Genomic DNA, 27,119 nt, shown 5'->3' with positions numbered 1-27,119 from the left:
CACAATTCTGAGCAAAGGCGACGCATCGGTTTGGTGCTGTCGCAAGCATGGCATGCGCTGGGCGACATGCGTTTATGTTGTCGGCCGCTGAGGTGATGTCATCGGGTCCTCGTGCCCAAGTCCGACGTCGCGGGCAAGGATCTCGCACCAAGCGGTACTCACCTTCCACTTGCACCTTCCACTTCCGCAAGGCTGGGGAATTGCCAGCCTCCGCCCACATCCATCTGCGTTCTGCGTCTCCGAACCACGAAGGTGGTGGCGAGTGCCACTCTCGCACCAAATTTGGTCCCGTTATTACTCGATGCGGTAATCGCCCAATCCATGTTCGTGGCACTTCTCTTTGCGTTTGCACCAGGTGATGCGTTGCGTCGTCCTCGTTGACGCAACTCGTATCTTGCAGCTCAGCACGCCCAGAACAGCCAGACGCTTCAAGAATACTCATTGCATGCACGCACGTTCGTGGGCCCATCGGTCAATAACAGCCCCCTGGGGTGCGCAGCTCGCATGTGGCTGGCGTGCTCGAAAGAGATAAAAGCCGGCGACTCGACGAGGACGTCTGACTCCCAACAACTTCTCCCAGCCCTCACAACACCGCACACAAAGGGCTACCTCTTCGCCTCCCAGATTCATGCCAAACCCAAACCGCACAATGTGTAAGTCCCCCCTCCCTCCCCCTCCACTCACGTCAGTCACCCTCGCCCCCCTCGCCCTCAGCCGCTCGCGCTCGCGCTCGCGCGAGACCCGCTCCGAGAAGGACATCGACTCCCCGCACCCCGAGTGCCTCGACTGCGTTCCGGCGACGCGCGCACAAAAGCTCTTCGGGCGCAAGGCGCTCAGGGCCCGCGCGGCCAAATGCGTCTTCTGCCCCTCTTGCGCCAGGCGCGACTTCCACCACACCTTCCAGGCGCCTCTTCGCCACCTTCGCCCGTCCGAACCGTCGCACGCCACCACTCACCTCGCGCTCCAACTCCGGGCAGAGTACAACGCCGCGTTTGACCCCCGACACCCGCGCAGCTCGTTCCGCGAGGTCCGGCCCGCCCGCTTGTACTCGGCTTTTACGCCCGTGACGTCTACGTCTGGGTCGACTACCGACTCGCGTGGATACGAGGCGTCCTGCCTTCGTGGATACCCCGTATACTCTGACTACTAGCGCGTTTGCGAGAACTGTTTGCCTGTATTCTTAGTTTGTCATGTATTTTAGGCATGTTGTGTGATTGACCGTGGGCATGCCCACGACCCGACCACCGCTGCTAACTGCTAGCAGAGTCTGAGTGGCCGAGTGTCGATTCGGGTGGTCAGCGCAGGGCGATGAGGTCATCTGCCACCAGCACGCATGCACGCTCACCACCACCGTCACGACGGGCGCGGTAAGGTCGGTGGCCTGCTTCACTCCGCGCTGACGATGTCGGCGGCGCTGTTCACATCCGCCCACATGTATGCACGCACGCACGTTCTTGGACCTTCATGATGTCATTTGGTGCGAGGGGGGTGCGAGGTGGCGTGAACTGTTCAGTCGCGAAAGATGCGGAGAGCGCGTTGTTGCGTTTGCGGCAGCACCACATCCACTTGCGTGTGGTGCATCTCGAGGTTATTAGGAAGAAGCTTCCATTTTGTAATGGCATAGTTTGGCTATATTTGAATTTTCCCTGAAAATCCCATTAAGGTCGTTCGCACCCATCGCGTCCAGATGCGTTCACGACCACATCCATCGTCCTCGCCATCACACTTTGCGCAACAGACACCAGACACCACAGCAGCGAGCACGTCATGCTCCGGCCATGCTCCGGCGAGGACTCCCACCCCCTCCCGAGCAGGCTTAAAAGCCGCCCCATCTCACGTCTTTCGAACTCCATCATCGCCCTTCGACAGCTGCACCACCACCACCCCCACCTACCACCACCACCCACGCTCTTTACACAACCTTCACAATGTTCCACTTCGCCGACCATGCTCGCGAGATCCGCACCGACATCACCACGACCTGCGCCACTGGCCGCTTCACCATCCACACCAAGGACTTTGCGCCCACGGCCATCGCCCACCCCAAGCTCGGCGGCATCTGGATCACGAGCTACACCGCGCGCATCACCAAGCCCACCGAGATCGTCTACCGTCCCGCTCCTTGCACCACTCCTCACAACAAGCACTGCTACATCGCGACTGGCCAGCCCAAGCACTCCACCCCCTACGTTTACTGCGACCGTTGCGAGAAGGACCAGCACAACTTCCTCTTCGGCTACGACGAGTTCACTGTCACCCCCCTCTCGCCGCTCCCGAGCCCTCCTCCCTCGCCGACCCAGAAGCCGCTTCCCCACCTTCCTAGGCCCGAGCTCCAGCGCCGCAATGCCACCAAGGCTTCGCTTCGCCTCGTCGACAAGGACCTGCCACCACCACCTCCTCTTTCGTTCCGCTCGCGCCAGGCGTACGACATGGTCCAGCGCGAGAACAACCTCAAGGCCCGTCTCTACCGCGTTAACGAGTTCGGCTGCTAAGCACGGCACAACAACCCACCTCTGACCAGCTCATGTCTTTAAACCGAGTGCGACCAGCTCATGTCTCGAAACCGAGTGCGACCAGCTCATCTAGTCATAAAACTGAGCCCCGACCTGGTCATGTCGCTTAAACTGACTCACCCCCGGACGTCTTGCACACTTGGCTGACCCAGTGTTGCCCATGTACTGTAGAGTAGTAATAAAAGTATAATGGATTGGTGTTGGTGTCGGACGCACTGCTGCAAGGTGGAGACAACGGAGGCAATAGAAGTAAAGTCAGTCGCGGTGGCGGGTTGAGAGCCGACGGCGGTGCGACGTGGTGCCGCCCTACGTCGGTCGCCTCGCCCTTCTCCACTCTCCACATGTCACTCTTTTTCTTCCACCTCTCCAAACCCTGCTCCAGCATCCATAGCACCGGCATTGTCTTACCCATTAGTCTCCTCACACACCCTCCTTACGGCCCAGGCAGGCAGCCTCCGCGCAGGGCAAGCACGCGAGCGAGGTACCACTCCTCCCTCTCGCAGCGTGACCTGGCCTGCCGGCCCACTACCTCGCTTGACCCAGCATCCTAAGCCCGCACGATCGACTGCCAGCGCCGAGCTGAGCGCCGAGCCCAGACTTTCTACGCCGTGTGATATCAGGTGGGCCCTGTGTGATATCGAGCGGCGAGTTCGGCAAGATAACGCCGTCAGGCTCTTCCCCACCGACTCGCCAGGCCCATAGGAGTTTTTCTGGCGATTCCTCCGCTCGCTGCTCGCTCACACGATTGACAACTCGAACGACAAGCGGCGGCGGATATCGACTGGATCTGGCACATGATGGCGAGGTAACCGAGTTTACCCGTGGCTGTCGCCTTCGTGGCGCCTGCTCCTGCCGCTCCTGCCGAAACGGATGGTGAGGACGTGCGTCTCGGCCTGATCACAGCTGCTGACACCACACACCACAGGACAAGTTGCGTGCTCGTCGACAATTGCGACGTGCTCACCCTCGGCGGTGAACAGCGCTCTCACGGCGCCTTGGGCCGGTCGACCAACGAAATATTCTCCTCACTCTCCTCCACTCTCGGAGCGGAGACCGGGTTCGGCGCCGAGTGTCGAGCTCACCACCCACTCACTCGCGACTGATCTCGAGCGATGGCGACACCCTCCTTCCGAATAGTGTGGGACGCCGCGGTGTGGAGGTCGTCGCGTGGATGGTCTGTGCGGTTTAAAGTGGCCGCGGGACGTGCTGTGAAGGCCGTGCCCACTGATCGACATGTCCAAGGACGACAAGGAAAAGCTCGCGGGCGACATTGTTCCGATACTCGCGCATAGTGACAGCGATGAGATCGATGACAACTACGTCCTCACGCCCGAGGAGGACGCGACATTGAGGCGCAAGGCGGACCTCCACCTGCTCCCGATCTTGTGTCTTGGTTACTTCCTGCAGTTCGTGAGTTGTGCACGGTGTGCAGGGCTGACATAGAGCTCGACAAAACTTCGATGAGCTATGCTGCAGTCATGGGGTTTAGGCCGGACAACAATCTCAGTCTAGGGGATTACTCGTGGCTGGGCAGTATATTCTGTGAGTCTAACCACTGCCCTCGCTGTCCAGATGTTCAGATGTTGATACATGCAGACCTCGGATACCTCATTGGCGAGTACCCAATGTGCGTGCTCTTGCAGAAGTTTCCAATCGCCAAAGTCACTGCCGCGAACATGATTATCTGGGGCGCAGTTCTCGCCATGATGGCAGTGGCGCACAACTTTGCGGGTCTCATGGTCGTTCGATTGTGAGTGGGAGGCTCACGCAGCTCACTCACACGTGCAGTCTGCTTGGTTTCTTCGAAGCGTCCATCACTCCCGGCCTGGCCCTCTTCACTGGCCAGTGGTACCGCCTCCGTGAGCAGGGCACCCGCACCGGCCTGTGGTTCTCGATGAACGGCCTCGGCTACATTGTCGGTGGTGCGATGGGCTGGGGCCTCCTCAAGGCGACCACCGAGCACAAGCTCATCATTGCTGGATGGAAGGTCATCTTCATCGCCTGCGGTCTTGCCACCGTCGCCGCTGGTTTTCTGGTGCTATTCTTCATCCCCGACACTCCGGATACTGCGTGGTTCCTCACCGAGAGGGAGCGTCGTCTCGTCAAAATCAGGACCAGGGAGAACCAGCAGCCGAGCAACAATTCTTGGTCGTGGCCTCAGTTCTGGGAAGCGATGCGGGACCCACTTGTGTGTAGATGAGGTCAAGTGGTGTCGAGTGGCTGACACACTTAGACCTGGCTGTACTCACTCGTGGCCCTCGCCGCGTGCATCCCTAATGGTGTTGCCACCAACTTCTTCACCATCATCCTGTCGACCCTCAACTTCTCGACCGCCGACACCCTTCTCCTCGGCATGATCAACAGTTGGCTCGGGATCAACTACATTGTGTACCCGTGGCTCGGCGACAAGTTCAAGAACCGCAACTTGATGACGCTGTTCCCTTGCGCGCAGTCAATCACTGGGTTCGCACTCGTTTGGGCTCTTCCCAAGCATATGCAGGCGGGGCGTTTGGCGGGCTTCTATCTGTAAGTGGCGGCGGCGGTGGAAGCACAGCTAACGAAAGAATCATCCCTTACATTGTTGCACTCCCAATCACCCTGTCGCTGATCACGTCGAACGTCGCGGGGCAGACGAAGAAGACGACAGTGAACGCGCTCTACCTGATCTTCTGTGAGTCGACACTGGCAAGCCAAACTAATGCCTCAGACTGCGTGGGCAACCTCATTGGCCCTCAGACGTTCAGAGCGAAGGACGCACCCAACTACACACCGTGCTACGTGACGTGCATCGTCTGCGTAGCACTCACCGGCGTGACACAGGTAGCCATCTACCTGGTGTACCGGCGGGAAAATGCGCGGCGCGACAGGCTGGAGGGGACAAACGGCGTGCACCTGTTCAAGGATTCCGAGGACCTCACTGATAGGTGGGTGGGGTATGTGGCATGGGCTAATCGAGCAGAACCAACCCGCATTTCCGGTACACTTACTGAGCATGGGGGAGCTACGTATAGGGTAGACAGTGGCAGATTTCCTCGCGCCGTGCCTATCTGTCGAGCTGCGAGAAACATGAATAAGCTGCTGCGTTTTCCAAGCGGCCACCGAGCTGCGCTCTTCAAGACGCGAGCGCGCTGCATTTGCAACGCTCAACGTCCCCCGCGGGGGCCCAGCGTGATACGAGGCGGGGCTTCGGACGTTAGGATGGAGACTAGTCCCAGGATGTGGAGCCGGCGGCTCTTGGAAATCGGGACGCTTGGCGGGCTACACGATAGTCAGCAGGTCTGACTCTGCGCGGGGAGCGCACCGTGTCAGGCGGTGGGGCCCACCCAGTCCCAGAACACATGCCAGCGCAGCATACCGCGGCCGTGTATCACATTTGAACGCCTGCCACTCGCGGAACGCACTACGCGGTCGATCATGGGTCGGTCGTGTGGCTGTGGCGGGTAAACCGCAGCGGCACGATAACACGATGCCATTATCAGCGGCCCAGCGGTGCGTAGGACAAATTCGGTTCAATTATCCCGACCCGACAAGTCGCAAAGTTATCACTCGCGCCGCTCGCTTACCCCCGCCAGCGGGTCAACCACGCCATACTCCAGCCCTGGGACCCGCCCACAGCCGTCGCCACAGCCGCAGATTACTGGCTGCTCCGCGGGCCGCGGGCGAGCCTCGGCGGTCGGCGGTGTGCGCCCGAGCGAATGGCGTGCGGCGCGGGGTTGGCGCGGCGTGGGGGTGGGGGAGGGGGGCTAGGGGATCTGGCTGACTCGGGCCGGGAGATTGGGTGGCAGCACTGCGGGGTGTGGGGCCGACGACGAGGTGCTGAAGGATTCCTTAAAGCGCGCGTCCTGCCCCCTCGTGTGCTCTTCACGCGCTACCCCCGCGCACCCCACCCCCACAATGTCCAAGCACCTCGCGCCCTCGCCCTCGCGCTCCAGCCTCGACAAGGAGGCCGGCGCCGTGCGCACGTCCACGGCCGACGCCGACGGCGACCTCTTCATCTCCAAGGAGGACGACGCGCGTATCCGCAAGAAGGCGGACAAGCACATGCTGCCGATTCTGTGCACCGTGTACGCGTTGCAATTCGTGCGTCGCATCCTCAGGAGGGAAGCGCTGACGGCCAGCTCGACAAGACGTGCATGTCCTACGCCGCGATCATGGGCTTCCGCCAGGCCAACGGGCTCAGCACGAGCGACTACTCGTGGCTCGGCTCCATCTTCTGTACGTGGTGCTTCAGGACTGCCCGCTGACGGCCCCGCAGACCTAGGCTACCTCGTGGGCGAGTACCCCATGTGCTACGTCCTCCAGCGCTTCCCGATCGCCAAAGTCACGGGCATCAACGCCATCACGTGGGGCGGCGTGCTGTGCCTCATGGCCATTGACCAGGGCTTCATCTACCTCATGGTGATCCGGTTCCTGCTCGGCTTCTTCGAGTCGAGCATCACGCCCGCGCTCGCCCTCTTCACAGGGCAGTGGTACAAGCTGCGCGAGCAGGGCACGCGCACCGGCGCGTGGTTTGCCATGAATGGCTTCGGGTACATCTTCGGCGGGGCCATCGCGTACGGGCTCGTCAAGGCCGACCTGGAGCACAAGCTCGCGATCCCGGGCTGGAAGATCATCTACATCCTCCTCGGGCTTATGACGGCCGTGTCGGGCGTGTTCGTGCTCCTCTTCATTCCGGACACGCCAGACCAGGCATGGTTCCTCACCGACGAGGAGAAGAAGCTCGCTGCGATCCGCGTGCGCGGAAACCAGCAGCCCGTCGAGAGCAAGTGGGAGTGGAGCCAGGTCCGCGAGGCGCTCACCGACCCCCTCACGGGCATGTACTGCCTCGTCGGCATCCTCACGTGTATCCCCAACGGCCTGCTCACCAAGTGAGTGGCGCCACCGAGGTGCTTCCCCCCGCACCCCCGCTGACGGCGCAGCTTCTTCACCATCATCATCCAGGGCTTTGGCTTCACGCAGCTCCAGACCCTCCTCCTCGGCATGGTCAACTCGTGGCTCGCGATCAACTACTTTGGCTGGCTGTGGCTCGGGGACAAGCTGCGCAACCGCTGCCTCGTGGGCATTGTGCCGTGCTGCATCAGCGTCGTCGGCCTGTGCCTCGTCTGGCTCCTGCCGCCGCACATGAAGATTGGCCGCCTCGTCGGGTGCTACATTGTCATCCCGTACATCATCTGCCTGGCCGCCACAATGTCGCTCATCACGTCCAACGTCGCGGGCAAGACGAAAAAGTCGACAGTAAACGGCCTGTACCTCATCTTCTACTGCGTCGGCAACCTCATCGGCCCCCAGATCTTCCGCGACAAGGACGCGCCAAAGTACACGCCCGCGTACCTCACCTGCGTGCTCTGCGTCGTGCTCACCGGCGTGTGCATGGTCGGCATCGACCAGATCTATCGCTACGAGAACCGCAAGCGCGACCGCCTCGAGGCGCAGAACGGCGTGCACGAGTTCAAGCCCGAGGAGGACCTCACCGACAGGCAGAACCCGCACTTTAGGTACACTGCGTGAGGGGGGACGCCGGTGAGGGGGGATGTTTGGGGGTTGTAAGCAGTCCAGAGTTGTCAGGAAGACAAGGGTTGTAGGGTAGCAAAGTTAGTTGGTCATGTCGTTGTTACGCAGTTGATTGGTCACAGCCGTTGCATTCGCTGCCCGCAGGCGACTTCAACTGTCCGTCCTACAACTATACTTGGTATAATACACATCTCATTAGGTCATTAAGAGTCGTCCGGCGACTTGGCGCGGAGGGTTGCCGCCGCCTCACGCCGCCACCGCCTGCCGCCCCTCCCAGAAGAAGCCGCCGCGGCTGAGCCACTCGAGCCGGGCGAGGTTGTGCGACTGGCCGCGCTCGGCCGCCGAGCCGAGTGCGAGCGCGACGCGCTTGAGCGACTCTGCGTCGGACGCGTGGTCGACGATGCGGGCCAGCTGGGCGCCGCTCAACGCGCCGGGGTCGCGGCTCGCGAACTGCACGATGCGGATCACGACGGCGCGGGGGAGCTTGTTAATGTGCCCTGCCAGGCTGGTCGTCGAGCTCGTGCTCGACACATACGTATCCGCCGACTGGTCCGAGTCCGAGCTCTCGTAGTCCTCTGGCGCGCGCGCCCGCAGCAAGATGCGCGCGGGCACGAGCGCGCGCACCGCCGCCTGGCGCACGCGCGTCGTCAGGAAGCGGTTGCGGTCCTCGGCGAGCTTGATGCTCTGGATGTAGGGGTGGCGGCTGTCGCCGCGCTCGGACCAGATGTTCTGCCGCAGATCGCACACGCAGCGGTGTTGCGAGAGGTAGCACTCTGACAGGCAGAGGCGCGTGACGGTGCGGTTGGCTGTGCGCAGCGCGTCGGCGATGCGGCCCACCTCTTTAGCGTGGAGGAAGCCGCCGTCGAGGTCGATTGTCACGAGCCCGTGGGAGCGCGGGCTGCGGAGGAAGCGCTCGAGCGGGACGCCGGCAGAGGCGGGGAGCGCGTCCTCGACACAGAGCTTGCGCAGGCCGGGCACGTTGAGCGTGTCGAACAGGGTGGCGTAGGCCTCGAGCGGGCCGCCGGAGATCTTGATGGCGAGGTCGTCGATGCGCGACGCGTTGAGCCGGCCGACAATGGTCTCAATGTCGTGCGTCTGGGCAGTCAGTCGCTGTACCCGCAGTGATCTTTGCCCGAGTCCCGGCTACGCACCGTCCTCCACTTGCCCTGGAGCTGCAGCGTCGGCTTGTCGCCGTGCCACTTCTTCGCGCGCCGCTCCCACGCCTTCTCGCGGAACTGGAGCCTGTACACGCGCGTGAGCGCCTTTGTCGGGTCGAGCGCGCCGTGGCCAGCCGCCGTGGGGGCGGGCTCGGCCGGCAGCGCAGACCACTGGAGGGCCTCGGTCTGCGCCGTCGCCTGGATCAGGATGTCAAAGTCTGGGTGCGGTGAGTGGTGGGCTTGGCAAGTAAGAGCACACTCACACTCGACAGTGCCAAAGTTCATGGCTGGAGTCGATGGCAGGATGAGTGGGCGATGCAGCGATGAGATGATGGCGAGCACACACTCAAGGCCTCGTTTCTGACGCCCCCGGCCTCGAGGCCGCTGTCATCTCCCCCCGTCGTCGTGCTCTCTTCGCTCGGGCCGGCGAGGACGAGGGAGGATGGAGGGAGGGAGCCGCCAGGTCCAGGACCGGGGTGGTGGATGGGCCCGACCCACCCAATCGGGCCCCTCGTCTCTTCCCCTTGCGTCTGCACGGCTCTTGCTCAGCGACTGGGTGCATAACCCGCGCTGGCTCGCAGCGCATCGCCCGCCCGCCCGACGAGTAGAGCCCATCGATCTCGATCCGTCGGTCGGTCGAACCAGCGCATCGTCGGAGGCTGAAGAGCCCCGGGGTCTAGTTCTGAAACGGACAGGACAGAATGACGACGACCGCCGTGCCTCGACCTTGATGTTTGTTTACTCTTTCTCTCCGGCGGCGGCGGCGGCGGCGGCGGCGGCAAGCAACAGCAAGCAAGCATCAACAGCCAAGGCAAGGCACAACGACAGCAGCAACCACAACAACAAGCCTTTACTCCGACCCAGTCTAAACGGCCGAGCCAGCCCAGCCAGCCCAGGGCAGCCCTCCAGCCCCTGCGCCTCGCCGCCTCGGCCTCCCCGCACACGCCGCTGCCGCGCGCACCCAGGCCCACATCTTACCCGTTCCAGAGGACTGGGGCCTGTCGAGAGGATTGCGAGAGAACGCAACTGGGGCAGGGCCGGCGCAAACTCTACGTCCCCCATTGCCCCTTTTAACCAGCAGTGTGTTCTTGGCACCGACGTCGACAGCGACAGCGAAAGAACGCTGCACTGGAATGCCGCCTCCCGCAACGCCGCCGCCGCATCCCGCGCCTTCCCCTCCCCTGGTCGGGCCGCCTCCTGTTGATTAGATGGGAGCGGGTTGGGGATGGAGGTGGATGTGGATGGAGGGGGGTGGGGGAGGAGGAGGGCGGCGGAGAGGAGAACCGCCCAACGACGGGCTTTGTCAAACATGACCCCCTCGACCCAAACACCCAGGCACGGCGGCCTTGTTGACAGCGACGGGCATGACGACGGCGACGACGAGCAGCGCATGGCAATGTTTACCTTGCTAGCCTGCGAGTTGGACGTAATTGCCAGCAGCGGCTATAGCAGCTACTGCAGCTACTGTGGCCTCGGCCTCATAGGCTCAAGTTTGGCTCTGGAGCTGAACTGCTGCGTGACGACCGACACCTGCACAATCCACATGCCGCCGCCGCCGCGGCTGTCGCTGTCGCTTTACGGCCTTTACGCACGAGCTAGCAGTAGAACATGATGCATGACGTCCAGTGTAATGTCCTTCGCTAGCTGATCGGTGAGGTGCAACCGCTGCACCCTCCCCCAGCCCTATGTATCCTAACCTAACCTACAGACTATATGTACACGTAAATGTTCGTTGTTCGTTGTATCGTCCTGTCATCATGGTCGTAGCCTAAACTCGGTTCGACGGCTGCTTGAGCGCAGACTTGAGCGGCTGGGGCGGCGCTCGCAGCTGGTGTTGTTGCGCCGGCAGCTTGGTCTGGTGGTTGGTTTGCGACGGCAGTGGCGCGTGCTGCGTCTGCGTCTGCGACGGCGTCCGCGCCTGCACTGGCGGCCGAACATGGGCCAGCGGCTTGACCGGCACCTGGGCCTTGTTCGGCGCCGGGCTGCGCTGCAGCCTCGCGGCGACCTCGCGCTCCCAGCAGAACCCGCCCTTGGACAGCCACTCGACGCGCACCTGCCTGCTCTCGACGGTATCGGGGCTGCCGGCACCGATCTCGCGCGCTACGCGCGACAGCGCGGCGGGGTCGGCGGCGTGCTCGAGCACGACCTCGACCTGGTCGTCGGTGAGCAGCGCCGTCTCATCGGCGGCAAAGTGCAAGATCCGGGCCAGCGCCTCGCGCGGCAGCCGGTGCACGGCCGGCACGCGCGGCGGGCTCCGAACGGGCCGCTTGACGGTGAACCCGTTGGAGCGGTACGGCTGGGCCGTGACGCGCGGCACGGTGCTCAGGTTGCCCGAGTACTCGGAGCTCGTGTCGGCCGCGACGTCGGCCGCGCGCAGCAGTATTCTCGCGGGCACGAGGCTGCGTAATGCCGCCTTGTGTACCTTGGCCGTCATGTCGCGGTTGCGCAGGAGGATGGGCGCGATGTGGCCGAGGTGGCCGGACGCGCCGTCGTGCCCCCACATCTTTGTGAGCGGCTGGAAGCACTGGCAGCTCTGCCGCATGGGCATGTACAGGCGGCGGTTGCACGCGCCGACGCAGAGGCGCGCGAGCGTCGTATTGTCCCTCACCGCCGCTGCGAGGGGCGCGACGTCTTCGTAGTTCAGCGCCGAGCCGTCAAACACAATCTCAACGAGCCCGTGGGACCTGGGGCTGCGGATAAAGTTGGCGAGGGCCGGAATGGCTGCAGGAGGGAGGGGGTCGTCGATCCCGAGCCTCCGCAGGCCCGTGACGTGCAGGCGCATGAACAGGAACTTGTACGCGAAGCGGAAGTGGGCGGGCGGTGAGAACTTGACCAGGAGCGAGTCGATGCGCGAGACGTTGATGCGCGCGACGATGCGGTCGAGCTCGTCGAGCTGGCGGGTCAGTCAGATCTCCCTGCGCTCCACAACACTCACAGTCCTCCACTTGCCCCGGAGCGAGATGGACGGCCGGTCCGGGTGCCAACGCTTCGTCTTGCGCTCCCACAGCTGCTCGCGGAAGCTCGAGCTCTCTGCCAGCGCCTCGAGCGGGGCGAGCGGCGTGTCGGTCGGCGGCTCGGCCGGCGCCCAGCGCAGTCCGTCGTTCTGCTCCGTCGCCTGGATGTATATCTCGTTGTCTGGGGTCAGCTGGGAGGGAGGGGGAAGAGCGTACACTTTGCGATTGCGGGGGTCGGGGGCACCTTTGCCGAGCTCGCGGCGGCCGCGAGCGCCGACTTGGAGCTCGAGGGCGACACGCCGCCGGGCGGGGGCGGCGGCCGCGTCGGCACGCTGCTCATGCTGCGTGATGGCCTGTGCCCCGATGCCGAGGGGCGCTTGGGGGGGAGGTGGGTGGCCGACTTTGCGCCGGCGCCGTTGAGGTCGTAGGACATTGTGTGGAGAGTTGATGTTCGTTTGTTCGGTCGTTGGTTCTTGGTTGTTCTTCTATGCGACTGGCTAGCTCAAGGTTGGCCGGGAGACGTGCGACGGCATTGTGGTGCTGTTGACGACGACGACGGGCGGAGTGAGGGCGAGGGCGAGGGCGAGACAGGAACAGTTGTCCACGTTTTAATAAGAGACGGGTGTGGGTGAGCCGATGTGCGTGCATGGATGCGATTCCTGGTACCGCTTGCTGGCATCAGGCGCGCGCGGCGCGATGGCTTGTCGTGGCCCAAGGCAAGGCAAGGCGAGGAGGAGGGCAAGGCGAGGCGAGGCGAGCAGCTCAACGTCCAGCCCCCTGCCGTGTCATGTTGCTCGCTGCTGGCCGTGGTGCCTCACTCATGCCGTAAGCCGCGACCGCTCGACGACCATTCCGACGAGGCCTTGACGCTGCCGGGGTGTTTGCCGAGCGGCATGGGATGGGATCTGGGATGGGACAGAGCGGTGAAGAGGGCAGTGACAAGATGGATGCGACCATGTGCTCGCGACCTCAGCCATCGCCTTGATGGCATTTGCAGGGACGCAAGTGGCTGGTGGCGCCGCCAGTCGAATCGACGTGAATACATTAGATTCTGACAATACTACAACTGCTACGTTTCTTTACTTTGGCTTTTCTTGTCATACGTTCACTCGGCGCGTCGGCAAACACCTAGGCCATCGCGGGCGGCGTGTGCGTGCCCAGCCCGCCCGGCATGTTCTGGTTAAAGTAGGCGCCGCGCGGGTCGGCGCGCGTGGGCGTGCACGAGCGGCCAAAGCTCGCGTTGTTGCCGTACCCGGCGCCGCCGCGCGCCGCGGACGCGTTGTCGACCTGGGCGCTGTGAGCTTGGGCCGAGCGCGCGGCCTGGGAGTTTGCCTTGTCGCCCGCTGCGCCGAACACGCCCGAGAGGGAGGAGAGGGGGGAGGAGGACGCGCCGCCGCCGCCGCCGCCGAGGGCTGAGGCGGCTGGCCCGCCAGCACCGCCGCCGGCACCGCCGAGCGCGGCGGCCGCACCGAGGCCGCCACCACCACCACCGCCAAGGGCAGAGGCAGCACCGAGCGCACCGAGCCCGCCGGCACCGCCGCCGCCGCCGCTCCCGACGACGGCCTTGCCCACGCCCTGCGCGACGGCCTTCTGCCCGCTCTCGCCGATGACGCCGCCGATGCCCGTCGAGTCGAGCACCTTCTTGGTCTCGTGCTCGACGTACATCTGCTCAGCGGCACCACCTAGCGCGCCGCCGCCGCCGCCGGTGAGGGCCGCAGCGCCGAGGGCCGCGCCGCCGCCCCCGCCGCCGCCGAGCATGCCGAGCGGGCTCGCAGACTTCTGCTGCCCGCCGAGCAGGGACGTCGCGGCGCCGATCCCACCTCCGCCGCCTCCGCCGCCGCCGCCGAGCGCCGAGCCGAGCGCCGCAGCGCCCAGCGCACCGCCGCCCAGGCCGGCCGCGAGGCCGAGGTTGGAGTTGTCGGCGCCCTTCTGCGGGGGTGGAGCGTTGTCGGCGTAGCGCTGGTCGCGGCCGCCGCCGTAGCCCTGGTCGCCGTGGCGCTGGTCACCGTAGCCCTGGTCACGGCCGTAGCCCTGGTCGCCAGAGTTGTAGCGCTGCTCGCCGTAGCCCTGGCCGGCGAGCTGCTTCTCGCCGCCGGGCATGACGGCCGAGCGCTCGACGGTGCCGCCGGGCCCGGAGACGACCTCGCGCTGCGCGTACCCGCCGTCCCTGCTAGCGAGGAGCTCGCGCTGGGCTACGCCGTCGCGCGCGGCGTACGTCTCGGTGGCGGCGAGGCCGCGCTCCGTGGCGAGCACGTCGCGCTGGGTGGCGCCCTCGCGCCCGACGACGACGTCGCGCTCGGCGTACCCGTCGCGCGTGGCGTACGCCTCGCGCGCGGCCATCTCGTTGGGGCTGGGGTACGTGTCGCGCGTGGTGGTGGCATTGCGGGCGGGGTCGCGGGGCGGCACGTCGCGCTGCTCGTAGTCAACCGAGGAGCGTGCCTCGCGCCGGTCGACAGCATCGCGCGACACAAAGCCCTCGCGGTTGGGGTTGGTGCCCCGTGTCGCGCCAGCGGCAGAGGCAGCGGCAGCGTCGCGCTGCGCGCCGAACGGGTACGACCCGCCAGCGCCGACACCCTCGCTCGGCGTCGCGTACCGCGACGAGTCGGACGTGGCACTACCAGAAGTTGGACGTACCTCGTTGTAGCCGCGGGCGTTGTCGCCGCGGAGCGTGTTGTCGCCGCGGGTGTCGGTGCCACGGAGGTTGTTGTCGCCGCGAAGGGTGTTGTCGCCGCGGAGGTTGTTGTCACCGCGGAGGGTGTTGTCGCCGCGGAGGTCGTTGTTGCCACGCGCGTTGTCGCTGGTGCGGAGGTTGTCGTTGCGGACGTTGTCGTTGCGCACGTTGTCGTTGCGGAGGTTGTCGTCGCGGACGTTGTCGTTGCCGCGCGACTTGTTGGCGGCCGCGACGCCGAGGCCCGTGGCGCCGCCAGCAGCGAGGCCCGCGCCGACCATGGTCGACGTCTTGGTGTCGTTGATCTTGTCGGTGACGGTCTCGGCGATGCCGCGGTTGGCCGTGGTGCCGGTGGTGCCCGTGCCGGTGGTGCCCGTGCCGGTGGTGCCCGTGCCGTACGTGCCGGTGTTGGCGCCGGTGGTACCGTACGTGCCCGTGTTGCTACCGTACGTGTTGGTGCCGGTGCCGGTGGTGTTGCCATACGCGCCCGTGTTGGTACCGGTCGGGCCAGTCTTGGCGTCGTAGTACTTCTCGCTCGTGTTACTCGCCACCTTGTTGACGCCCGAGCCAGTCCCGGCATAGTTTGTGCCGTCCCTAGCAGTCGTGTTGGTCGCGTTGTTGTTGACGCCGAGCACGCCGCGGGGCCCGCTCGTGCCGTCGCGTCCCAAGTTGTCGAGGTGGGCCTCGCCGAGCGGCTCCTCCTTGATGACGCGGTTGTCGCCGCTGTAGCGCTTGCCGCCGTCGGCCGTCTGGCCGCGGACGCCGGAGAGCGTGCCGCCGTTGTCCATGATGGCGAGGTCCTCTGAGCGGGAGGGCACCGTGTCGTCGGCCTTGGACACGAGCTCGCTCTTGCGCGTCTTGCGCGCAGAGTCGTGCTTGTTCATCTGCCCTCAGCCCCGTCATAGCTACCAACCCACCATGTCCTTTTGCTCGGCGATGCGCTGGTGGCACTCGCGCGTGCGCGCCTTGAGGCGCTCGTGCTCGGCCTTGCGGGCCTCGACCTCGCGCTCGGCCTCCTGCAGCTTTGCCGCGCTGGCAGAGTACTTCTTCTGCACCTTCTCGAGCTCGAGCGCGACCTTGTCGTTGTGCGACTTGTCCTTGTTGTACTCCTTTGTCGCTTGGTGAATCTGCTTGAGGTAGCTGTCCTCGGCCTTCTGGGCGACGGCGAGGTCCTCTGTGGCGATCTTGAGGTCCTTCTCCTCGACCTTGGCCTCTGGGGCGTGAGCGGAAGCTAGCAGCGGCGACGCACCAGACTTGAGCAGCTTCTCCTCGGCCTTGACGGGGCTCTGGTGGAACAGACCCATGGTGGTGTGGTACAATACAGTGGCAGTGGCGAGGGCGTGGGCTTGTACTAGAGTAGACGTAGCTTGGCCCGACAGTCACAGTCGAGCGGGTGGCGCGGCACGGCACGCACGCAACCGGGCCAGGTTATAACTCGCCACTGGGCACCCCCTGCTCTCAGGACGACCCATGACGCACACAGGGGGGTGCATGTGATGGGGGGCTTCGCGGCCGGTCGAGAGCGCAGCGGGTTGGGCTGGAGGCTGCGGCTCGGGCTGGAGGTTGGCTGCTGTCATGGCCAGAAGTGTGAAGTGTTGGCGGGTGGGCGGGTGATGGAATGAGGTGACCCAGCAGGCGTGAGGCCCGAGGACGGAGAGGTAAGCGTGCGTACGGGACAGACGAGGCAAGCACACCGAGTGCCTATTCCTGGTGACCTTGCAGCTTGCTTGCTTGCGACTTATGATGTATGCAGTCTTTGCTCTCCAGACCCCCGGCCAGGTGGCCAGGTGCCATGGGTGTGGAAAGTGCCACTCTGGCAGCTGTCCCGGCCCTCGAACTCGTGATAACGACTGACGACGCAGCACTTGTTCCTGGGCCCGGCCAGCCGCCGAGCTCGGCAGTACGCATATCAGTGATGTCATGTCGTGGCGACTACCTCGCACTCTTCGTACATGCTGCATGTCATGATGCATGGGTCAGTGGTAACCTTGCATCAGAGCACGTCCAGAGCGGTCCCCGTCCTGGCGTCACCAAGCAACACAACGCCTGGCCAAACCCAAACAAAGTCGCCGCCTCGCCGCCCCATCGTTCCTCGGTTCCTATATGCATACAACTAGACTCACACGTCACATGCCGCCGGCCCAAAACCAGCGGTCGCGCGCGGCGCTGCGCTCGGCATCAGGCCCCGCGAGCTTGGCCACGGCGGCGCGGTCCCTCGCCTCGGCGGCCAGCGCGCGGCCGTGCTTGTCGCCCAGCACCCCCGCCCCGTCGGTAGCGAGGAGGGCGATGCGGACCCTCAGCTCGGCGGGCAGGCGGAGGACGGCTGCCGGCCGGCGCGGCGGCGTCGGGGGCGGGCTCGGTGGCGCGGTATCTGCCGGGAGGCTGTCGATGCGCTCGTACCCCCTGTGCTGGAGGACTGGGCTCTTCGGCAGCGCATACAGCACCGACCACGAGAAGACGGACGCCCAGGACGGGCTGCTGGGGCCTGAGGTGGCGGGGGTTGCCTCGCGCGCGTGCAGCAACACCCAGCCGACGATGAGCGCGCGCATCGCCGCCTTGCGCGCGCCGCGCACGGCGTGGAGGCCGCGCTCGACCGTCTCCCCCGTGCCAGGGAGTAAGGGGTAGATGCTGCGTATCGGCGCCTCCGCGGTGCGCTGGCGCACAGCGCGCGCGAGCGCGCGCTCGTCGTCCGGCCACGCGCGCACGTCGAGCGTCAGGCTCCCGATCGGGCAGTTGCGCCCCAGCAGGCCCACGACGGCGGGGACGATGCGCGCGTCGACGGCGTGGATGGCGAGCGAGCGCAGCCGTACCCGCAGAGACAGGAGCGCGGCGTACCCCTCCGGCGTGGCCTGCACCTGTATGCTGAGCGTGTCGAGGGCGCAGGCGTTGAGCGCGTCGGCGAGGAACATGAGCTCGGGGGTCTGGGGCGGGGTTCAGCGACGCCGGAGAGGGGAGGGGACGTACGCTCAGCCCCGCGCCGACGAGCCCGAAGCGCCGCCCGCCGCCGCCGAGCAGCACAAACGTCGCCTGCACGCGGTCGCACCGCTCCGCGAAGGCGTGCAGCGCGCGAAAGGGCCGCGTGGGGCGTGCGGGGCCAGCACTCCAGGCGGGGGTCGCGTCCAGCCGGCCGTGGAGTTGGATCTGGGCTGTGGGGTCAGCACGAGCTGCCGGCGCTCACTCACCCGCCATGTCGCCGTTGCCTCTGGGTAAGTGTCAATGCACGAGCTGCATCCTGCTCTTGCTCTTGTTGCTGCGTGCGTGCATCCGCTGATGCATCCTATGCCCCCTCGCTAGCTCGACGCATGCGAAGAGTCGAGCGGGTTGTGCCCATCGCCGCCGAGTGTCTCTGCAAAATCGCGCAGTTGGGTCGCCGAAGTTGTTTTTGGCTGAGTGGGTGGCAAATGATAACAAACGACCAATCGACAAAATGCCCGCATCGAGCCAAAGTGGCGCCCACTGCTGCTGCTGCCTGCTGCTCCTCGCTGCTCTGCGCGATTACTCTTTGCTCAATGCTGTACATGAAATACCGACGCTCGCTTCTGCGGCGCACATGCCAATGCTCTACTGCTACTGCTACTGCTTGCTACTGCTGCTGCTGCTGCTCTATTACACTGATACTCTCTCACGCCCTCACGCCCACGTCTCCTTGACGTCCACGCCAATCTCCTCGAGGTCGGTCAGGACACCCTCCCACACGTCGCGCTCGTAAGGCCCACGAACACCGCGCGCGGCGACCTTGCCCTCGGCGACGCGCAGGGCCGCGAAAGCCAGGGTGCAGCCCACAGTCGTAGACATGGCCGACGCCTTCTCGTCACCCGTGCACAGCAACGACGCCGTCACAGTCTGCTCGGGCGTGCCGACCGGTGCATTGGCCGGGACGAGCTTGAACGCGTGGTGCAGCAGACACGTGTCGTGCTCTCCGGGGGCGTACGCCAGCTTCTTGGACAGCAGCGTGGCGAACAGGTCGATGGGCGTGTTCTGCTTGGGCACTGCGGGCGCGGCGACGGGCGGGTTGGTGATGTTGGGCGGGAGGAGCGAGAACCACTCGAGGGCCATGACAGCCTCCTCGTACGACTTGGAGCCCAGGACGTCCTTGATCGCAGGGAGGAGGTCGCGCTCCTTGACGGTCGCGCCGAGCTGCTGGCTCATGGACGCGGCGAGGAAGCCCTGCCACGACTCGACGGGGGAGGCGAGGGGGTTCTTGCCGAGGAGACCGAGGCGGCGGAACGAGTCGAGGAGCGTCGAGAAGCCCTGGTAGCGGAGCGTACCGCGGAACAGGTCCTTGAGCTCGCTGGCAGGGGGGAGGCCGTACTTCTCAGCGTAGGGCATCGAATCACGGTTCGCGAGACCCTCGAGCGCGAGTCCGGGCCAGAGGTTGACCTTGGGGAAGTGCTGAGCCAGCAGGTCATCACCCGCGACCTTGGTCACCTTGCCGTCGATCTTGTAGTGGGCGTCGTTGAGCGCGGCGGTGAGGACGGCCTTGGGGCTCCACGAGAACTTGTAGGCAAGGGGCACGGTCGTGGCGCTGGGCTCGGGGAGACCGCCGCACCACGAAACGAACGACGTGACCTTCTTGCCCTCCTTCTTGACACGCTCCAGGATGCGCATGGCGGCCATCGAGTCGATTCCGGGGTCGAGGCCGCACTCGCCGAGGAGGAGCACGTCGCGCTTCTCGGCCTCGTCGTTGAGCTCCTTCATCTCTGGCGAGACGTAGGACGCGGTCACGAGGTGGCGGCCGTGGGCGATACAGTGCTTGGCGACGGCGGGGTGCATCGGCGCGGGGAGGAGGGACACGACGACGTCGGCGTGGGACACGGCCTCGCCGAGCGCCTTGTCGTCCGAGACGTCGAGGAGCGCAGTCTTGACGTGGTCACGGCCGCGGGCAAGGCCGTTGGCCTCCTGGATGTTGTTGCTGGCGATGACGAGCTCGATGTTGGGGCGGGCGAGGAAGACGTCGACGGCGGGACCGGCGACGAGACCCGAGCCGAGGAGGAGGACGCGCTTCTTCTCACCGCGGCCGGCGATCGTGGACGAAGCGCGCTGCTGCGAAGCGGCGCCGAATCCGGTGTACGATCCGGAGGCAAGAGCCGAGACGGGGGCGACAGGAGCAGGAGCGGCAGCCTGGGGCTGAGCCGCACGCCACGCGGCAACGTTGTTGCCGAGCCACTCGTACGGCTTCTGAAGGACGCCCTCGGAGACAATCTGCGCGCGGTCCAGCGTGGCATCAATCTGGTCACCCTTGAAACCCTTGCCGTCGGCGTGGAGCAGCGCGCGCGTGACGTAGGGGAGGAGGTGCTTGGAGAAGTGGCCAGACGCGTCGGCCGGCAGCTCGGTGGGGAGAATGTCGGTCGAGCCGATGAGGATGCCACCCGGGCCCTCGAACGACGGCTCGTCAATGGTCGTAGACTTGGTCATGAACTCGAGGGCGCCACCAATGTCGCACGACACGTCCTGCACGGCGACGAGCTTCTGGTTGCCCGCGCCGCCCGCCTTGCGGATCAGGCCGTCGGTCTGCGTGTTGGTGAGGATGCGCGGGAAAGCGGCCGACCATCCGGCACCGTGGATCAGGCAGGTAAGGTAAGGCGCAATCTTGTCGGCAAACACGCTCGTGTACTTGTCCGGCGAGGAGAAGTACTCGGAGCGGTCGTAGCCGCCGTCGCCCTTGCGCTGGAAGTAGGCCGAGCCGGGGAGCTGGGTGGCGTAGATGACTGGTCCGTCCTTGAGCGTCGGGAGCTCGGTGTGGCTGACCCACTGGACGCCGAGCGCCTCGAGCATCTCCCTAGCGCCGGTGGAGACGTTGCCTGCGCCAGTGAGGCCGATGACGATGGGGCCCTGGCTGCCGGCGCCGGTTCCCTTGCGGATCTGGTCGCCGGCGGCGCCGAGCGCCTTCTTAAAGTCGGCGAGCGAGTCAAAGGTGTATGGGCGGGGGAGGTGGAGGAAGGGGTGGGCGATTCCGCGCTTGAGGAGGGCCAGGCCGAGCAGACTCAGCGCCTCACCAGCGCCAACGGCGCCAGCGTACCATCCGAACGCGGCGACGCGCTGCAGGTCGCCCTTCTCTGTCGGTGCGGTGAGCAGCTCGTGGTCGATCAATGTCTGGCCGGCCGTTGGGGCAAGGAACGAGGACAGCAGACCCGTGTTGTAAGGCTAAAAAGTCAGCTCCTACCGCTTATCGCCGCCACCCACCTGGCCCTTGTGCGTGTGCGAGAACATCATCCAGGTACGGTGCTTGTCTGCCTTGGAGCCGATGAGCGCATGCACGTCCTTGACGCGCGGCTCCTTGATGCCAAGCACGACGTCGACATTGGGCGAGAGGGTGGGCACGATACGCGCGCCGGCCTGTGCTTGTCAGCGCTGAGCCTACTCCGGCCGTCTTGCCACTCACCGCCTCGTAAGCAGAGTCGGGGAAGCACCGGCGCGTGCAGCTCTCGACCTCGACCTTTGAGATGTCGTTGAGCTGGCGCACGGCGTCGGGTGTGAGGGGCGCGCGGCGCTCCCATACTCTTCCTGGGTCTTCGCGGCGGATACCCAGCGTCGAGAGGGCGCGGGACGATGAAGCCTGTCGCAGTGGCGCGAGGCGTGATGTGCGGAGTGAGGACAGCATGTTGGCGACGGTCAGTTCGTCGTCAGTGAGATGAAAGCAACGTCAAGACGAGGATTCTGTACCGCGTCCTTCTTGTCCACGCGCTGCCTGGGCTGCATGTGATGCCTTGGAGCTCGTCGCTGTGCTGCGTGCACAAAGTTGGGCCGCTCCACCCGACAACACGGAACACGACCACACCACCCAGGAGCAGTCCGAGACCACGGACACCGACGTCACGCGCACTAAGCGCCGCTTACCGCCGGCAACTTTGCTCCCGCCCTGCCACGTTTTGCCAGCTTTCTCCGGCACCACGGACGCCCGGAGCTTGGGCGAGTCGCGGAGTCCCCGCCGGTGGACGCACGTTGTCCGATAGGCCGAGCTCAGCGTGTCCGAGGGCGTGGACGATGGGTCACCGGCGCGCGGAGATGCGCGAGGGCGACGAACCAAACAAGTGTGGCGTGGCGCGTCTGTCCAGGTGACGTTGGCCGTGTGGCCCAGTGGCGGGCACGGAAGCAAATGTGCCCCGCCAAGCCGTCACTCAATGTTGACAGGATGACGGGGATGGTGGAGGCCGGACATCAGTTGTGCCTTCCTCCACCCCACCGCCCACTATCGCACCATGCCCCCACCGCTGGACAATATCCAGCAGCAGATCTACGACGAGCGCGTGGGAAGGCGCTACCTCGTGCTCTCGCGCCACGGCGACGAGTGGGACGTGGTGGTCTGGGCCGCCGCGGGGCCGGGGAAGACGGAGCCCTCGGTGTGGGCCGGCATCGGCGATGTGAGCTTGCTTCTTCATTGGGGTCAAGCTGACGTCAGGCCGCCGGACGCGAGGAAGAGATCGCGGATGCCATCACCGCGGGCATGCTGCACGTCGAGTCGCGCCCGAACGGCGGGCTGAAAGTGGGTTCTTATCGCGTCGCCTCTGACCTACCAGCTCTTTGTCCACGTTCCGAAGCCCGCGGTGATCGTCTACCTCGACGTCGAGGAAGCCGGGACTCACACGACCGCGTTATTGGACGGCGCTTTCAATGTAGGTGCCACGCGTCTTTCAATGCTCACCCATCAGCTCGTGTCACGCCCCGCCGCCTCGGGAGACGGTACGCCTGCCCGCCTTCCTCGCTTACCCCAGGCCAACTGCGCGCGCTCCAAGCCCAGCTAGAGGAGAAGGAGGTGGGTGCCCGGTGTGCGATGATCTAACCCACCAGGCCGAGATTGCTGCCCTTCAGGCCAAGCTGCTCAACCTCAAGGCCACGGCCGCGCGGCAGGGTGACGCCGGGCGCTATGCCTCTGGGAGTGAGTTCACGTCCGCCTTCCCCGCTCACCCCCAGGCCAGGGGAGCCCGAAGAAGGCCCCGCCGCCCAAGAACGCGAGCATCCTGCAGCCGAACCAGAAGCGCCGCAAGCTCGTCCAGGACGACTTTGCGAGCTCGAGCGATGACGATGACGACGATGATGACGACGAGGACGAGGATGACGAGTAACCCCACACTACACGACGGGGAACTCCACACCACACCACACGACGAGTAACGCCCACGCCATGGATACTGTGTACATGTCTATAATGCTACAACCTACGCCGCGCCGACGCCGCGCACCCCCCACTTCCTGCGCGCCTCGCGCCCGTCTCCGCGGCGGTAGTCGACCAGGCCGAGCTCGGGCGGGATGTCGCCGCGCTCCGTGGCGGTGAGCTTGATGAAATCCAGCACGCCGGCGGTCACGTTGCCCGGTGGTAGGGGCGGCGTCTTCGGCCGGTCAGGCTTGTACGTCCACGCGTCGGGCAGGCCCGGCGCCGAGTCGTAAGCGTACGGCGGTACTGTGCGCTCGAGGCGGGGCTTGACGTCGCCCTGGGTTTCTGGGACGCTGGCGATGTTGGCCGGGGGTGTCGGTTCTGCTGGCTCGGGCTCAACCACGAGGTCGACGCTGATGCGCTGCTTCTTGGCCTCCTTGGACAGCTCGCGCACGCCCCAGCCCGAGGCTTCTTGTGCGGCGAGGAGGTCGCGCGCGTTGGCGGTGGGCCGGCCCGAGAGGGAGGCGTAGTCGTGCGCGAGGGTGAAGAGGCGCTGGATGTCTGCGGGCGAGACGCGAACGGCGAGGGGAGCGACGGGGCCATTGATGATGTGGTCGTCAGGGCAGATCCGAGTAGGCGAGCGAGTGTCAGCGACCAACTACCGCCGATGGCCGTCCGCCAGCCTGCGTCCACCCTGGCACTCACGATGCTCGATCAGCCTTTCCATCTCGCCCAGCGCGCCCGCCTCGCACCCCTCGAACCCGCGCCGCTGGAGCGTCGTGCCGATCACGCGGTGGAGGTAGGCGGCTGCGGAAGCGGGCGGGAGGTGGGTGTGCGGCGTGTCGAGGGAGCGGGACATGGTGCAGCGGCGCGAGCGGAGCGAGTCGCCGCTGTGGGTCGGTGTGGAGGGGTCGAGGGGTTATTAGTAGTCGAGGGGACAGTGATGAGGATGGTGTCTCGAACAAGAGCATGCATCAACCAGCTCGAAGCTGATACGCGCCGTAAACAAGCCCACTGGACACCCACCCCCCCGCCACGTCATTTCCCACGTGGCAGGGTATGACGCCCGTACGCCCACCGAACATTCGAAAGCGGACGACGTCAAGATACGACCGACTGACCGCATTCGCATCCCATCGACCACACACACCACCATGTCCGACGCACCCCTCACCGATGCGCAGAAGCGCGCAGCGGCGCGCAAGGCGAAAATTCTGGCGCGCGGCAATGCCGGCCTCGCGCGGCTCGCGCAGACCGCAAGGGGAGAGGACGCCGACAAGCTGTACGGCGAGGCGTCGTCGTCTCCAGCCTCCCCCGCGGCCGCGTCCCCTAGCTCTCCCTCCGCCGCCTCAGCCGCATCGCCCACCTCCCCCCCTGCCTCAGCCGCATCGCCCACCCCGGCCCGCGCCGGTGCCAAGCCCTCCTGGGCCCCGACGGTCGAGGACGCGCCCCCCCTCCGCCGCCGCCCCGTCAACCCCAGCGCTGGTGGACAGGACGAGGCGATGCGCCGGCAGATGGACGCCATGATGGCCATGCTCGGCGCCAATGGCCCCGCCGGCCCGGCAGGGGGTGCGTTCGGCGGGCTGAGCCCGGGTGAGGGCGGGCCCGGCGGCGCCGGAGCGCCGCCGGACATGGCGAATCTCATGGCGGCGCTCATGGGCGGCGGCGGCTTCCCCGGCGGGCCTGGCTTCCCCGGTGCGCCGGACGGGCCGGGCCTGATCGGCGACGGTGGCGACGCGCCCAACCCCTTCGCTGGGGGCGACCCGTTCGGCGGGCAGAACCCGTTCGCGGCGCTCGGCGGCGCCAACAGCCCCTTCGCTGGCATGGCGGGCATGGGCGCGCCGCCCGCGCCCCCGACCCGCGCGCAGAAGCTCTTCCCGACCGTCCACTTTGTGTCGACGCTCGCGCTCGTTGCGTTCGTCGCGGCGTGGTGGGAGCCCTCGCTCGCTGCCGTGCGGCACGGCGCTGTCGCCTCCCTTGGCGGGTGGGCGCACCGCTGGGCCGGGCTGGCGGGCCGCGTGCCGTTCGGTGCTAAGCTCGTGGAGAGTATTGTGAGTTGCCTAATGAGCGCAGTGCTGACTCCAGCCCGTGTTCTACGCCTTCGTTACGCTCCAGCTGCTGCTGCTCGCGACTCGGGTCACGCTCGTCCAGACGCCCCCCGCCCTCCACCCCCTCCTCGCCAACTTCCTCCCCATGATGCCCCGCCCGCTCGCCGCCACCATCTCCACAGGCAGCAAGTACCTCGGCGTCGTGACCCAGAGCTACAAGGACGGCTGCCTGCTCGTCTTTGGCCTCGGCGCGGCTGTCGTGCTCGCCGAGTACCTCGACTGGAGGGGTGTGGTGTAAGCTAGGTTTGTACGATGCATGGTCTATCTATACAGAAATCATGTCCGAGACGGCCTGGAGCGGGATCCAGATGGCAAAGATTGCCGGCCAGGCGACGTTGCCAAACTGCAGCCACTCGGCGCGCAGGTCGATGCCGCCGTAGTACTCGAGCAGCGCGGGGTGGAGGAACACGAGGGGCGCGCGCGCCCACCGTGGCAGTGGGGCGAGCGCGACGATGACCAGCGCGGCAAGAAGCACCGCCTGGGGAAAGTTGACCATGGCGAGGGTGGGGATGAGGGCGCCGTAGAACAGGTGCGCGAGGGAAGCGAGCGACGCCCGGGCGTCGCCCTTCGGCTTGGGCAAGAGCAACGCGCCAACCGACACCAGGGACGACTGGAAGACCCAGCCGACGAGGCCGAGCGCAAACGCGGGCAGGGCCCACAGCGCGCCGGCCAGCGGGTCCGGGCAGTCGAACCCGCCGAGCGTGACGCTCGCGCCGAGGAGCACCGCTGCGGGGAGGTAGTGCCCCACGGGCAGGAAGTAGTCGGGGTGCGGGAGGAGGTAGAAGAAGAAGGACGCGTGCAGGCGTTCCAGGAGGTTGTTGTACGCGCGCAGTGTGCTCTCGACCATGCGGCCCATCGTGTGGAACCCGTGCGGCCCCTCGGCCGGCACGCCGTACATCGTCACGGCGTCGATCCGGTGCTTGGCCAGCAGGCCGTGCGCGGCCGACGGGCGCCCGAGGGCCATGTACTTGAAGTGATCGAGGAGGGCTTTCGCGCCAAAGCGGTAGTTGGCCTGCGGGCGCTCGTCGAGGTCGTGGATCGTAGAGTCGACCCACACGCCGTACTTGGCCACATGGAGGACCGAGTTGACCGCGTCTTGGTTGGGGAGGCGGCCGTTTGTGCCCTCTGTAGGTGTGAGTGTGAGTGTCAGACTGCGTGAGGCAGGGCGGACGGGTCCACGATCGCAGCCCAGTCGCAGCCCACTCACCAAAGAAGACGCCGAGGTGCGAGAACGAGTGGTACGGGTAGTCAATGTTCAGCGCTGTCCAGATGTTGGCACGCGATGCGTAGCTCTCGGTAAAGTCGTTGAGGCCGTCGAGGTAGCCGTCGCCAGTGACCAGGAAGATGTCGAAGGCCCAGTAGTTTTGCGCTGGGCGTAAGCTTTCGACCCTCCGAGCTCAGCTTACCCCGCAAGAACTCTGCCAGGCTGAGCAGGAGCGCCACGCCGCGCACGTTGACCTCGCCGTTCCGGCTGAGCCAGTTGGCCGAGACCAAGATCGCCTCGGTACCCTCGCTGCGCGGCGGGGTGACGTGCGCGAAGACGGCCGACGTCGTGTTGCCCGCACTCACGCCAGCTGCGCCAAAGCTCGCGCACAGAAAGTCGGCGCGCTCAGCCCACGTCGCGTTCGCGTCCCGCAGCGCCTCCACCTCGGCGAGGTACCTGTCCGCGCGGAACACCTGCGCCCAGTCGTAGTAGATGGTGACCTGGGCCGGCTGGAGGGCGTGCTCGTCGATGAAGGTGTGCTTCCAGAGCGCGGGGTGCGGGAGGGCGAAGAGCCATGCGACGCCGATGACGGCTAGCAGCGCGCTGGCGCGTCAGCCGGAGATGGGGGAAGGGGGACGTACCGGACAGCGCCGAGCCGCGCCCACACCAGGTTCACGATGCGCCGCCGCTTGTCGAGCTTTGCGCCGAGCTTGGCCTGCTCGGGCGTCAGGTCGGCTGTCGGGACGTGTATTCTGTCGCTCATGGCGCGTGTTGGGGGAGTACAAGGTCGAGATGGACGACTTTGAGCAGCCCATCGTCATCAGCCGTCGTCGTCGGCGACTTTTGGTTCCGCCCAGGCACGGCGCGTCTCGTTCGTTACATTGACTTTTGACGCGTCGCATTTCTTGTTGT

General features: G+C 65.7%; 13 protein-coding genes across 13 annotated transcripts; 6 read left to right on the top strand and 7 right to left on the bottom strand.

The window, feature by feature from the left end:
* Positions 1 to 649: 649 nt before the first annotated feature.
* Positions 650 to 1,150, top strand: Q8F55_005447 (uncharacterized protein; the record flags this gene model as incomplete). Its single annotated transcript, XM_069353936.1, has 2 exons — positions 650 to 653; positions 690 to 1,150. The coding sequence occupies 2 exons, from the start codon at positions 650 to 652 to the stop codon at positions 1,148 to 1,150; spliced, it is 465 nt and encodes a 154-aa protein (XP_069208578.1).
* A 778-nt stretch (positions 1,151 to 1,928) lies between these two features.
* Positions 1,929 to 2,492, top strand: Q8F55_005446 (uncharacterized protein; the record flags this gene model as incomplete). Its single annotated transcript, XM_069353935.1, has 1 exon — positions 1,929 to 2,492. The coding sequence occupies one exon, from the start codon at positions 1,929 to 1,931 to the stop codon at positions 2,490 to 2,492; it is 564 nt and encodes a 187-aa protein (XP_069208577.1).
* A 1,254-nt stretch (positions 2,493 to 3,746) lies between these two features.
* Q8F55_005445 (uncharacterized protein) lies at positions 3,747 to 5,503 on the top strand (the record flags this gene model as incomplete). Its single annotated transcript, XM_069353934.1, has 7 exons — positions 3,747 to 3,923; positions 4,094 to 4,263; positions 4,302 to 4,701; positions 4,747 to 5,039; positions 5,078 to 5,184; positions 5,221 to 5,437; positions 5,473 to 5,503. The coding sequence occupies 7 exons, from the start codon at positions 3,747 to 3,749 to the stop codon at positions 5,501 to 5,503; spliced, it is 1,395 nt and encodes a 464-aa protein (XP_069208576.1).
* Positions 5,504 to 6,407: 904 nt separating this feature from the next.
* On the top strand, positions 6,408 to 8,021 carry DAL5_3 (Allantoate permease; the record flags this gene model as incomplete). Its single annotated transcript, XM_069353933.1, has 4 exons — positions 6,408 to 6,593; positions 6,632 to 6,728; positions 6,769 to 7,381; positions 7,433 to 8,021. 4 exons carry the CDS (start codon positions 6,408 to 6,410, stop codon positions 8,019 to 8,021), a joined length of 1,485 nt encoding a protein of 494 aa, XP_069208575.1.
* Positions 8,022 to 8,270: 249 nt separating this feature from the next.
* On the bottom strand, positions 8,271 to 9,466 carry Q8F55_005443 (uncharacterized protein; the record flags this gene model as incomplete). Its single annotated transcript, XM_069353932.1, has 3 exons — positions 8,271 to 9,119; positions 9,176 to 9,399; positions 9,445 to 9,466. 3 exons carry the CDS (start codon positions 9,464 to 9,466, stop codon positions 8,271 to 8,273), a joined length of 1,095 nt encoding a protein of 364 aa, XP_069208574.1.
* Positions 9,467 to 10,949: 1,483 nt separating this feature from the next.
* Q8F55_005442 (uncharacterized protein) lies at positions 10,950 to 12,568 on the bottom strand (the record flags this gene model as incomplete). Its single annotated transcript, XM_069353931.1, has 3 exons — positions 10,950 to 12,074; positions 12,117 to 12,316; positions 12,352 to 12,568. The coding sequence occupies 3 exons, from the start codon at positions 12,566 to 12,568 to the stop codon at positions 10,950 to 10,952; spliced, it is 1,542 nt and encodes a 513-aa protein (XP_069208573.1).
* A 695-nt stretch (positions 12,569 to 13,263) lies between these two features.
* Q8F55_005441 (uncharacterized protein) lies at positions 13,264 to 16,107 on the bottom strand (the record flags this gene model as incomplete). Its single annotated transcript, XM_069353930.1, has 3 exons — positions 13,264 to 15,678; positions 15,721 to 16,016; positions 16,053 to 16,107. 3 exons carry the CDS (start codon positions 16,105 to 16,107, stop codon positions 13,264 to 13,266), a joined length of 2,766 nt encoding a protein of 921 aa, XP_069208572.1.
* An 822-nt stretch (positions 16,108 to 16,929) lies between these two features.
* On the bottom strand, positions 16,930 to 17,992 carry Q8F55_005440 (uncharacterized protein; the record flags this gene model as incomplete). Its single annotated transcript, XM_069353929.1, has 3 exons — positions 16,930 to 17,724; positions 17,768 to 17,949; positions 17,986 to 17,992. 3 exons carry the CDS (start codon positions 17,990 to 17,992, stop codon positions 16,930 to 16,932), a joined length of 984 nt encoding a protein of 327 aa, XP_069208571.1.
* A 441-nt stretch (positions 17,993 to 18,433) lies between these two features.
* On the bottom strand, positions 18,434 to 21,404 carry Q8F55_005439 (uncharacterized protein; the record flags this gene model as incomplete). Its single annotated transcript, XM_069353928.1, has 3 exons — positions 18,434 to 20,947; positions 20,987 to 21,139; positions 21,186 to 21,404. The coding sequence occupies 3 exons, from the start codon at positions 21,402 to 21,404 to the stop codon at positions 18,434 to 18,436; spliced, it is 2,886 nt and encodes a 961-aa protein (XP_069208570.1).
* A 598-nt stretch (positions 21,405 to 22,002) lies between these two features.
* Q8F55_005438 (uncharacterized protein) lies at positions 22,003 to 22,866 on the top strand (the record flags this gene model as incomplete). Its single annotated transcript, XM_069353927.1, has 7 exons — positions 22,003 to 22,164; positions 22,203 to 22,286; positions 22,321 to 22,416; positions 22,453 to 22,483; positions 22,516 to 22,556; positions 22,592 to 22,679; positions 22,715 to 22,866. The coding sequence occupies 7 exons, from the start codon at positions 22,003 to 22,005 to the stop codon at positions 22,864 to 22,866; spliced, it is 654 nt and encodes a 217-aa protein (XP_069208569.1).
* Positions 22,867 to 22,959: 93 nt separating this feature from the next.
* Q8F55_005437 (uncharacterized protein) lies at positions 22,960 to 23,754 on the bottom strand (the record flags this gene model as incomplete). The annotated part of the gene is made up of 2 exons (XM_069353926.1): positions 22,960 to 23,456; positions 23,601 to 23,754. The coding sequence occupies 2 exons, from the start codon at positions 23,752 to 23,754 to the stop codon at positions 22,960 to 22,962; spliced, it is 651 nt and encodes a 216-aa protein (XP_069208568.1).
* A 295-nt stretch (positions 23,755 to 24,049) lies between these two features.
* Q8F55_005436 (uncharacterized protein) lies at positions 24,050 to 25,241 on the top strand (the record flags this gene model as incomplete). Its single annotated transcript, XM_069353925.1, has 2 exons — positions 24,050 to 24,946; positions 24,981 to 25,241. The coding sequence occupies 2 exons, from the start codon at positions 24,050 to 24,052 to the stop codon at positions 25,239 to 25,241; spliced, it is 1,158 nt and encodes a 385-aa protein (XP_069208567.1).
* Positions 25,242 to 25,268: 27 nt separating this feature from the next.
* GAA1 (Glycosyl phosphatidyl inositol protein transamidase complex subunit) lies at positions 25,269 to 26,970 on the bottom strand (the record flags this gene model as incomplete). Its single annotated transcript, XM_069353924.1, has 4 exons — positions 25,269 to 26,128; positions 26,211 to 26,372; positions 26,410 to 26,810; positions 26,849 to 26,970. 4 exons carry the CDS (start codon positions 26,968 to 26,970, stop codon positions 25,269 to 25,271), a joined length of 1,545 nt encoding a protein of 514 aa, XP_069208566.1.
* Positions 26,971 to 27,119: the final 149 nt, after the last annotated feature.

The sequence above is a fragment of the Vanrija albida genome, assembly GCF_041260175.1.
Source record: "Vanrija albida strain AlHP1 chromosome Unknown contig_4, whole genome shotgun sequence".
Lineage (NCBI taxonomy): Eukaryota > Fungi > Basidiomycota > Tremellomycetes > Trichosporonales > Trichosporonaceae > Vanrija > Vanrija albida.
The sequence above is the reverse complement of the archived record's forward strand: the minus strand, read 5'-3'. Positions and strand labels throughout refer to the sequence as shown.